This window comes from Bombus vancouverensis, chromosome 1 (genome assembly GCF_051014615.1).
Source record: "Bombus vancouverensis nearcticus chromosome 1, iyBomVanc1_principal, whole genome shotgun sequence".
Lineage (NCBI taxonomy): Eukaryota > Metazoa > Arthropoda > Insecta > Hymenoptera > Apidae > Bombus > Bombus vancouverensis.
The window spans coordinates 3,154,071-3,166,507 of record NC_134911.1 but is presented as its reverse complement, the minus strand read 5'-3'; the positions used below and the strand labels follow the sequence as shown (position 1 = coordinate 3,166,507).

General features: G+C 32.7%; 1 protein-coding gene across 3 annotated transcripts in view; it reads left to right on the top strand.

Moving 5' to 3' along the window:
- The window catches only part of ENGase (cytosolic endo-beta-N-acetylglucosaminidase), a 38,111-nt gene extending 28,379 nt beyond the window's left edge, over positions 1-9,732 (top strand). For all 3 annotated transcript variants that reach the window (XM_033341382.2, XM_033341380.2, XM_033341381.2), the window contains exons 9-11: positions 4,376-6,582; positions 7,369-7,454; positions 7,533-9,732. In XM_033341382.2, coding sequence (XP_033197273.2) covers positions 4,376-6,582; positions 7,369-7,454; positions 7,533-7,614 — 2,375 coding nt within the window. In that variant the 3' untranslated portion in view covers positions 7,615-9,732. The remainder of the gene's footprint in view (positions 1-4,375; positions 6,583-7,368; positions 7,455-7,532) is intronic.
- The last annotated feature ends 2,705 nt before the right edge of the window (positions 9,733-12,437 follow it).

Genomic DNA, 12,437 nt, shown 5'->3' with positions numbered 1-12,437 from the left:
GGAGAACGTGTAAGAAAACTAGTAATGGCGAGATTGTATATATTATTTGCACGATATTAAATGCAAGTCTAGCAATAATACTTCTTTTTCAAGCGTTATTTTCAAATATATTTATTTGGAGTAATCAATCTTTTTATTTGTTATTTTTGTTTCAAACAAGACGTATCTAATCTCGTATCGAAATTATGTAAGGAATTATATATTGGGTAAAACGTTTTATCAAGCTTCTACGATCTGAAAGTTAAGTGTATTTGGTTCGTATTGCAATGGATAGCTCGTGATTATATTGTTAGACGATTTAGGTAATTATTAACGAGATATTTATGTACATTTGTATTTTATCGTAAAAACTTTCCACCATTGTTTCGAAGCGGTTCGATGCATTTATAGAAAAACACGTGATCTGAAGATTAGATCGAACGCTCGTTAAAATTGGTTTTACCTGTTAAATTATCAGCTAATGTTGAAAATGTGAAATTTGTGATATTTTATGTTCTTATCGAGTGTAGGAACTACTGCCTTTTCGCAAAGCATAATAGAAATTGAAATTAGGTGGAAGAATGTGTACGCTACTACGATTGAAGATATTACTGCAAAACGCTTTCGAATGTTACTGTATAGAATATTGTATAGAATATATATAAATTTAATTTTTCGTACGTGAAAACCTCAATATATATATAGATATTAAATTTGATATTATACGAAATTAAATTTGAAGGACAGATATGGACATTTGGTACGAGGTATTCTATCTCCGAAAATAAGTAAAAAGTATGCAGTAAAGAATAACATTCTTCCATTTATCTTATTTTCAAGAGAAAACAAACAACCGACAGGAGACTATTCTACTTGCGAAAATGAGTCAAAGATGTAAAACAAGATTCTTCTATGTAAAGTTTCATTTTTAAGAAAATTGAGTTTAATGCGTTGAACTAAGAATCGACTTACTGCACGTCTACTCGATAAATTTTCAAATTTCATTTTCCCAGAAACGCTACGTTCTATGAAATAATTTTATTCTACATTTTCGATTTATTTTGAAATACAGAATAACTTCTTATTGATTCACTTCTGCCTAGTTTAGAATCAGGCAAGTTCAGTTATACTGGATACATTTTTCGACTCGATTTTCTTGGAAACGAAGCGCCGCATGAAAAATTTTATTTCATAAATTCTTGATTTATTTCGGGATGTAGAACAACCTTTTATCGATTGTTCATTCCCACATCAGAAATCGGACCGAAATAATTCGGAATCAGACAAGTTCGAGTATATATGTGGCAAAGTTTTTAACTCAAGTTTTAAGCTTTTAAGTAAAGTTCAAGTCAACTTTAACGAAATATCGTATGAACAAACCTTACTCTACATTTTCTGTTTATGTTGCCATGTAGAATGGCTGCCTCGTTAATCCATAATTACTGGAATATAATACTGATAATAAGTACGGTGTTATCAAAAATGTACCTTGTCAAACTGTAAACTTATATCAAGTGATTGCTCCAGTATATATTCATCAGGTGCAAAAATGCACAGTTGAAAACAGGATTATTGTTATTCGAGCGTAACCATGCTTACTAAAATCAGGTAAAAAGCCTAAAACTTTTTAGTGGTTTTAATCTGTAAAACGTTCGTAATAAGTTAATGGTGAGTCGAGATAGATCAGTGACCCGAGAAAAAACGAACACCGATCCGTTGTTATTCTATTTCCACGATTTTTGTCATATACATGTCGGGTTAGCGTTAGGTTTATGGGTGTGTAACGAATCTTTATTCGGACTAGCCATCGTTGTTGTACAATAGAGATTATATTTACTGGTATAAATATTGATTTTTACAAAGTTTGACAAATGACCGTGGTGATTAAACACTCGAGATGTTAGTGACAATGTTCTTAGGTTCAATAACGAATCCACGGTCAACGGGGCAACTCTTTGTTAAACGTAGAATATATTTTGAAGCACAAAGTAACGTTTGCTGTGACGCTCGGTGTAATACTGCACGTAAAGACGACGTGCAAACTCTCCAAGGTGATCGCAAGAATAAAAGACTGATGGAAATTTTCCTCTCCTTACGATCGCGTTTGTTCGTTGCATATTGGCAGGGGATACCAACGAAATTCCAGCCGCCGTTGCTAGGCAGACCCGCGTAGAGCTGACGTTGCTCCTGCCCGGGGTTTGATTGTTAATACAACGTGTATCTCACAATATTGGCACTTCTCTGTTAGGTAAAAACGTTCATCCCGTGACCGTGGCTACGTTGGGCGACCAGTTGTGTCACCTCGAGCCCAAGCCCACCGTCGCAAATCTCGGGCAAACATAATAGGATTGAATCATAACAACTATTTCTATGTTTTATCATTTAAGTACAGCTATAATAAATAGTCTAGACTAAAGTATTAGGAATCCTCCCAAAAATTCCAAAAGAATGTCCCCGATGTCCCCTCATCTCCGACATACATATACGGACAGTCTTTATTTTCCAGTGATTGCATCGTAATTGCAATAATCTAACTTTGTCAGCTACGTGTTTGTAACAAAGTAAGGGAAACATTGAAATTATTTTAGGAACTTTTAGTTCTAACTAAATAATTAAATAGTTATTTAATACCGATATTCTCGAAGTAACATTGGAGGATTGCTATCATATAATGAAAAATGTTTAATGTTGAACGGTAACAATAAAGCACACAAAAGATGCTTATACATTATTTTCCTTTGTCAGTCGTTTTGCAGTTGTTTTAAGCAGCAGTTATCGATAGATACTTTGTATAAACGTTCAGTCAAACACGGCTAGTAGTTTAGTCGAGTTGCAAGTAAATTCAAATTTACACTGTCTCACTGTGGATCATCACAGCGGACAATTCATCGGAAAACGTTGCTTTAGGCGAATTTATGTTTCACTTTGGACGAATACGACGGATAAACGCTGTTTCCATTCGCGTTCCCCCAAAGTGAAACAGCATAAATTCGGCTTTTCATCCTCGTTTCAACCGTAGTGATCCTTCAAAGTGGACAGTGTAAATTCAGCTTTACCTACTACTTGACTAAATTATTTTCCGTGTGTGAAAACACATTCTTAATGCTCGTGTCACTGCTATCTCAAAATGAGTTACGTAAGTACAAAGGCATTTTAAGGCCAAGATCCTTAATATTCTTTTATAAAGAATAAATAAACGTATCGATTAGAGAAAATATAAAAGAACATACGATAGAATTCCATTTTCAGAAAATGACGATCTTAAAATCTCGTAAAAAAAAAAAAAAAAATGAGAAGTTTCTCTATCATTACGCGATTCTGAGCCTGTATTATGCCGGAGTGTATCCCACAATTCATCATGATGTCACTGCAATTGATAAACAAATTTACAAATCCGTCACAACTGTCAATCCGTAAAAAATACGATCTGTTTTGTTATAATACATTTTGCAATCTTTTTGACAATTCCCTTGTTCATAAATAGTAAAAGAAAATAGCGTAACATTGAACCAACGAATCTACTCCAAGATTCCATTATCAAACTGTCTTACTTGGCTATTTATTCGATTATCTTGTGTTTCGTCTCGAATTAACTCATTCATACTAACTCGTGTATTCTTATGTGTTGTCTCCAAATAGCTGATAACTATAGATTTGCGTATTCTGTTTAACTGTGTGTTAAATCTGGATATGTAAGTTGTGTTATATTCTAATTGATTAATCCTTTAAATGCTCGCTGAACTGCTTCTAATTGTCGTACTTAATGTAGCGTGAAATATGTTCTATTCTGATTAATTAACTCTTTGTGTGCTCACTGAATTGTTCGTCGGTCACTGTTTGTATGAACTACAAATTAAAAATGGCGGAAACTGTAATTTTTCACGAAACCTGTTTTCGAACTATAACTGTAACAAATCTAAAGATTCTTACATCTTTCGATGCCTACTGCTTGTTTCTGCATCAATTGATTTTGATGAAAATTTTAGCATGTATATAACCGACATAAGTCTACGAAACGTATTGTTAGAAGATCGTAATAGTCATTACAGGTTTAGATAAAAATGTGACAAATGACATTTGGTGATCTAATTCTTGTATCTTTTCCAAGAAACTCAAGTCCTCTGGTCCAATTTCTAAAAAGTAATCTTGGTTTAGACTATCCGAATATTAACGTGACCTACTATATTGTGCAATGTAAAATCTCCGAATTTGTATAATATTACGACGACAATTAAAAAAGAAAGACATCATAAAAATATGTGAAATCAAAATATAATATGAAATGTGGTCAATAAAAGAAATTTTTAAAACATATAATAAAACATTTTCTCTACAGTTCACTGCATTAATTTTTAATTCGGTTATTTCTGTTGTTTTTGTCCATATTGTGATATAGCTGACTCTACTGCTCAGATTGCTACCAGGATTAAATTATCACTTCCAAATACAACGTGGAATAAATCTATCGCTGCAAATATTGCGAATGTTGAACTTGATGTTGACAGAGCTGGAGACCAAGAGGAGACTGATGCTACAGTATCTGAAAATAACTTTATATGCGACACGCTTGAAGGAGGAAATGAAACAAATAAAGCAAACATAGCTGAAAATAAAGTTTTATCAATAGATGTAAAGCAAGATTCAGAAAATCTGAAGAAAGACTCAACGCCAGAAATTCCAGCGACTGAGACTTCTAGTACAGTACCAAATCCTCCTTCTGCAACTTCATTCCTTTCCAATGCTTTGGAAGGTTTAACATTCCCAGATAATAAATATGCAAAAACTGTACAAACAGTCGACCCAGTTTCACGTACATGCCAAGAATGCATCGATGAACGGAATAACCTTGAACTTGTAATTCCCAAATCATCAATCTTAACACCAACTACTTTTAGTTTATCTAATAAACAATATGCATGTGGTAACACAAGTACGAGTCAATTTCTTACTTCTCCAGCATCAGAAAGTAAAGAGTCAGTGTGTGATAACGCAGAGAGTAGATCTACGGTTTTCTGTTGGAATCCAATAACAACAACATTATCAAGTCCAACATTCCAAGTACCTACTGCATCACAAACTTTGCATAATCCTGCAACATCCACATTATCATTTTTGACACCAGCAACTTTTAATCTATCTAATACACAATATGCACTTGGTAACACAAGTACGAGTCAATTTCTTACTTCTTCAACATCAAAAAGTAAAGAGTCAGGGTGCGATAACGCAAGGAGTAGATCTACGGCTTTCTGTTGGAATCCAACAACAACGACATTATCAAGTCCAACATTGCAAGTACCTACTGCATTACAAACTTTGCATAATCCTACAACACCCAGATCACCAATTTTGGCACCAACTACTTTTAATCTATCTAATACACAATATGCATTTGGTAACACAAGTACGAGTCAATTTCTTACTTCTCCAACATCAGAAAGTAAAGAGTCAGTGTATGATAACGCAGGGAGTAGATCTACGGCTCTCTGTTGGAATCCAATAACAACAACATTATCAAATCCAACATTCCAAGTACCTACTGCATTACAAACTTTGCATAATCCTACAACACCCAGATCATCAATTTTGGCACCAACTACTTTTAATTTATCTAATACACAATATGCATTTGGTAACACAAGTACGAGTCAATTTCTTACTTCTCCAGCATCAGAAAGTAAAGAGTCAGTGTGTGATAACGCAGGGAGTAGATCTACGGCTCTCTGTTGGAATCCAATAACAACAACATTATCAAGTCCATCATTCCAAGTACCTACTGCATCACAAACTTTGCATAATCCTACAACACCCAGATCATCAATTTTGGCACCAACTACTTTTAATTTATCTAATACACAATATGCATTTGGTAACACAAGTACGAGTCAATTTCTTACTTCTCCAACATCAGAAAGTAAAGAGTCAGTGTGTGATAACGCACAGAGTAGATCTACGGCTTTCTATTGGAATCCAATGACAACAACATTATCAAGTCCAACATTCCAAGTACCTACTGCATTACAAACTTTGCATAATCCTACAACACCCAGATCATCAATTTTGGCACCAACTACTTTTAATTTATCTAATGAATTGTGTGGCGAAATTTCATGTAAACCTTCCACTTCTGCAGTACTAGAAAATAACCCTACATTTTACGATTCAACAATAAGAAACCAACAAGAAACAACATGCAATACAACACTCGGGATGCCAACTTCATTTGTCACATTATCAGCGACATCAATGGTATCTGGTGGTAATACTTTTACAATGCCTACCAGCGAGTCAACGCGTGTTGTACGTGTACATCAAACATTTTTACTTAACGACATTCCTACTGAATCAGTTGTAATACCTCCATTCAATTCTTCTGCGAATGTCATACCTACTGTATCGACTCAGAATCAAGCATCAATTGGTTTCTCCGATAATACATTTAACGCATCTTATCCGGTACCAGCAGCATTTCCGCAATGTACAACTGCAAGTTCATTTTCTACATCGCAACCTGTTACATATAGTCAACAATTGTCTTCTTCATCATCAATGCCTTTAATAAGCCCGTTTAATTTTGCTTTGCCATCGGGAGATTGCACAGCTGTAAGTAAACTGAAAGTATTAAGTCACTGAAAAAGTTCCTAGCATATTCGATAATCGATTTATTCTATTACATTCTGTACACCCTCGTATACTCTTCTGTACACATTGAACACTCGTAAAATTCTTTTAACAATATATTAGGTTGTTCCGAAAGTTTCTTTCGTTTTATTCATAATTCAGTAAGATAATATAAAACGGAAAATGTGCATCTATTATTTCCTTATGAAACGAAAGAAACTTTTGGAACAACTCAATATTATACAGGCTGGTTGGTAACTGGTGATACAAGCGGAAAGGGGGTGATTCTACGCGAAAAAAGAAGTCGAAAATATAGATTAACAATTTTTCGTTCGAGGCTTTATTTTCGAGAAAATCGACTTTGAATTTTCGCTCGGTACGCGTGCACTTTATCACGTCTCGTTATAACGGATCTCACTGTAGATCGTTGTCTAGATGAAAAATTAAAAAAAAAAATAAAAAAAAATTTTATTCTATATTTTCGACTTCTTTTTTCGCGTAGAATCACCCCCTTTCCGCTTGTACCACCAGTTATCAACCACCCTGTAATATTTTCAGATTCCATTGCTACTATAATAAAATACGATTATCATGGCTTATTCATAAACACTATTGTACTGTATTTCTATTTTTGAAAGCTCTTTTACAGTGGTATAGAAAGAAATTTACAAAATCGTGTTATAGTATATTAGAGGTTCGCGATACCAACTGTGTTAATGATTGTGTTTTATTAACATTATTATGATTAATATATGATTTCCTTTTTAGGGACCTGCTTCTATCCAATCTAGAGGATTTAATTTTAATCCTCCTAATACTAAACCATCGTACTATTTTAGTGTTCATAAATTCAAGTATGTACAAATTATAAAATTACTCTACACATTAATAGCAGGATCTTTTTTTCCATAAGTTACCATGTGTTGTTTTAGTGCGCCTACTCAAGTACGTCAAGGTACTGCGTCTACTCAAGTACGACGAAAGTGCAAGAAACATTATAGAAGATCAAAATAGCGGTCAAGTAACAGCGTTCTTTTTATACAGTTGCTCATAAAAGTATTCATATTCTTGTAAAAGACACCGTTTATGAATATACTATATGTCTAGTAAGAAACATTTTGAAATGTCATTAGTATTGTAACAAAATCCGATTGTCATAGTTATATTGGTAAATTTTTTAGCAAATCTGAAAATATACATAAATATTACAAAACACCTAACACATGTAGATATTTCGTACAAATCATGAAAGTATTTAAACAGTCCATTTTCCGTATGTATAAAATAAGCCTAAATATTTACTGGGATCACTTTTGAACTTATTGTAGGCATACCTGAGGAGATTATTAATGCTGTGTGCTAATCTTTATTAAATATATGTTTGTAAATAAGTTCTATGTATATTTTCAGATTGGTTTTAGGCTTTTCTATCATAACAATAGTAGTTGTAAAATACTTTTATGAGCCATTGTATCTATTTCATACAACCGCGTGCATCAAAATGTTTTGAATATATTTGGTGTTCGGAAATCAAGCAAAGTCTGATTCACTGATGCTTTCGTTTTCGGAAAAAAAAAAGAAAATAAAAACGATTTTGAACATCTGCTCGATGCTGCTATACACACATACTCTTTATGACATACCAATTCTTCGATTAATAACTAATTTTCTTTATTGATCAGTTGTTAATGGATAACGGAACTTAATAAAATATCGAATGTCTGTAATTGATTGAGAATAACGAGTGGCTGTGAATATAGATATATCCGTTGAGTAAGCATAGATCTTATATTTGTTGTTTTATAGCTGAGAAGGAAAATACTAAACAGTACCAATAAAATTCATGAATTAATAACTTTTTTTTGTAACGAAAGAAATGTTGCGATGTACAATGTACAATGTATTGAACTTGCTTCATACAGTTAATTACCGTCTACTTAATTGATTCTGAACAATTACCTTTGGTTCATTAATTTTTAATAAATTCAGTATTCACGACTTAAGGTGATCAGGTTATCTTAACAATTGTAATAAAATTATATCATTCAGATAATAAGAAAACGCGTAATAATAATTACTACGATCCAAAAAAATAATAAGCATGCTATAATAAGAGAAAATATTAACAAATTTATAAATATAAATATAGCAATACACAAATGATAAGATTTAGGATATAAGTAATAAGTTTCTATATGAAAGTGACTTATTGGCAAATTGACAATGTATTTTTCAACGTAGAAATCTTGCAAGTTGTAAAATGTAAAAGGACGAGTTAAGTGTTCTGAGGCCTTATTATGATGTTAGTTCGTAAATCTGTTGTAACTGTACATAGTTATTTGCATATTAAGATACGTAGATGTTCGAGATGTCGATGCACTGTTCGTTATGAATAACACGCAGCATGGTTGCACCTGTTACATCTCTCTCGAGCACAATTATTATAGTTCGTACCTGAATATACCACCTGAATATACTACCTCACTTCTTGGTAATAATATGGAAATCACAGAGAATATGATAACGCAATACATTGTGTTTTTTAACTAAAGATGAAACAAGCATAATTGTGGATTATGACATTTTTGTCGATTTTCTGATTTTAGTGTCACTTGATGATCAAGCAGGAGAATCTAAAAGTAGGTGCGACATATATATATATAATATGTGATATATAATATATAAAATATATATATGTATATATATGGATGCACTGTCAATCTATATGCACGCAGTCACCATTCGTCACTCCCTACTCTCGTTACGACGGTTCCAATGCTCTTTTTCACGCTAACCACCCTCCTTGACAACGCTGATCACACTCCTTGGCAATCTGACAACACTCACTTTTCAACTAACTAACGGCTACCTCTTATACCATGGCTCCGGTATACCCGGCACGCACATGTTTCACAGACGTGGATGATCCATGGTCAAGTAGATCTTAATTTCCCAGTTTTTCCCGATACTACATATATATAACATTTATCGATATTGGATGGCATTAAAATCAGAAAACTCCATAACTTATATGGACAAATATTTATATAATTCTATTTTATATATTTTGCATTAATTTATATATGTATATAACAAAATGACTAACTTAACTTATCCTAAAATAAACTTCAATTCAAATTTAATGTTACAGTGTATAAAGATGATATAATAGGTTTGTTAATAAAATTCGTATAAAATAAAGTAATGTTTGGTCATTTTTGGATTTTATACCTTTTTTGATACACTTCTTAGGATCTTTCAGATTTGATATTTATATATAACATAAACTTGAAAGGCTTCTATTTATCCCTATGTTTATTTTACAGCATGTTTACAGCATTTATTATCTAAAACGATCAATGGTACTTACATACATATAAACATACATGTACATATAAACTATAAAATTGTATTTTTACATATTATTAATCTGTTTCAATAAGCTGAAATAGTCATATATTTTGATTTCTTATTCTTCAAACACTATGGTTATATTATCATACTTACAGAATCAAGATTCGATATTGTGATATAGGAATTAGATTTGAATTATTTCTATGAACTATTTATATGAGATTTTATCAGACACTTGATAAATTATAAAAAGGAAAAAGAAGCAAAATTATGTCTGCCTCCATCATACACAATATATACAGGAGTTATAAGATTGTTTTATAAATATATTTAAATTATATATTACATTTTCAGTAGGTTATTAGATTTTCAGTAGGTGGCATTAAGACAGGTCTCAATATATCAGAATGATTGAAAAAAAAAGACTTGTATATATTGTAAAAGGTGATATTTGATGCATCTTTAGAAAAGGGTTTGGTTAAAATACATTAATTTTTGTTAGTTTCATATGCTCTTAAATATGAAAGGAAATAAAGTGCATTATAAGGCATTTGATGATTTTCTTTTACCGAAAAGACAAAAATGCTACACAAGTAGCAAACAATATATGCGCTGTTTATGGTGACAGACGACCAGACGATAAATTCGGAAAAATATTGCTCGCAATTAGACGAATTAAAGACAGCAATTGAACAAAAACGTCCAGAACTAGCGAATCGGAAGTCCTTCGAGTTTCATCAGGACAATGCGTGGGTTCGCGCGTCTTTGACAACTCGACAAAAGATATTGAAGCTTGTTTGGGATGTGCTAGCACGTCCACTGTATTCACCAGACGTTGCACCCTCAGATTTTCACCTATTTAAGTCATTACAAAATTCCCTTAATGGCAAAAACTGTAACTCTTTTGAGTTTTGACATATTGAAAAGTTTTTCGCCGAAAAACCTGAAAATTTCTGGGACGATGGAATATTCAAGTTAAGTGAAAGATTGAGAAAGGACAACACAACTTTTGACGTAAAGGGAAAATTAAAGATATTAAATAAATAAAATATGAATACTTATTGGTACACGATATTGCAATAAGTAAAAACTTGTATAAAAACTATATCGACTTATTATCCTTTGTAATATTTATTTAAACATTTATTTACCATCAAATTATACGTGATCGTGTATATCTGCATTTCATGATAGAGACAAGTATACTTTTTCCTTATATCACGTTGACCGCTACGACACCCGTATTCGGGTGTCAGCAAAGTTTCTGGCCAGGCCACGTAACCCATATTAGGGTGTCGCTTATTTGACTACTTGCGAAGGATCGTTGTAGGTATTTGAAAAGATATTCCATAATAATAAATTGATAATTAATAATTAATTGTAATAATAGTTGAATTGTTATAAAATAGAAATACGAAAATGATTTATTAAAAAAATTATTTAGAATGTAAAACTTTAAAGCATTCTATACATAGCTGAGGTTGGTCGGGACAATTTGAACAATAAGTTGTTTTCTTCAAATTCTTTCGTGCCTTTGTTCGGTCCATTCCACGTCTTTTATTTGCATAACATAGTTTGCATGCGCGTCTAATGCTTCTTCCGGAATCATTTCTCCGAAAGGCGATATAATGCCGGCTCCGTCGAAGACAAGGATTTTTTGTATTTTCAGACAACCCTAATAATTTTCCAACTAATAATCGTTTAAATATTCAAATATTTATATTTTTTCTTCTTGCAATTTTGTAAACCGTCAAAGCGTTTACAACAGAAATTGCCAGAAAGAATCGAATGCCAAGTTTTCTGTACCATTTGATTCCTTTTCCAATTGTGGTGGCATAAGAAACCATTTGGTCGGAATAATCTATACCACACTTTCCTTCGTTATATTCAACCCAGCTAGTGGTTTTAACGTTGCGAACAAGCGAAACGAAAGATCATTCTTGAGACCACCGCTTGAGCGACTCGCATTACTAAAATATCGATGGGAGCACCTAGCAGAGAACGCTTGGTACTGCTGTACGCGTGGCCTGACGGAGATTTCTTTGAAAACACGCGTGCCAGTCAACGTGATATACAAGATAGTTACGTATAAGTACATGTCCTTTTGTTTTCGAATATATGAAAATAATTTTAATTCATTTAAGCAGAATTTTTCGATTTCTAGGTATTTGTCTTTATTCAACGATACAATTTTCACATCAAATTAGTACGAAGGAAGGATTATTACGTTCAGCCATTTTATCCTTTCATCCATAAAACAGGATGCAAGGAAATAAGTGGAATTTCTCTATTTGTATGTGCAAGTTGCTCGTGTATGCTAGTCTATAGGGTCAAATATGCAAATAGTCTCCCAAAAGTTCAGTACGACTCGTATTCTTTCGAGTTTTTTCTTATTCTAAATACTCGATGCTTCACAATTGCCCATTGAAAATTCATTTCTTATATTATTAAAAAGTACAATAATTTCTGTACAAGGCGTTAAT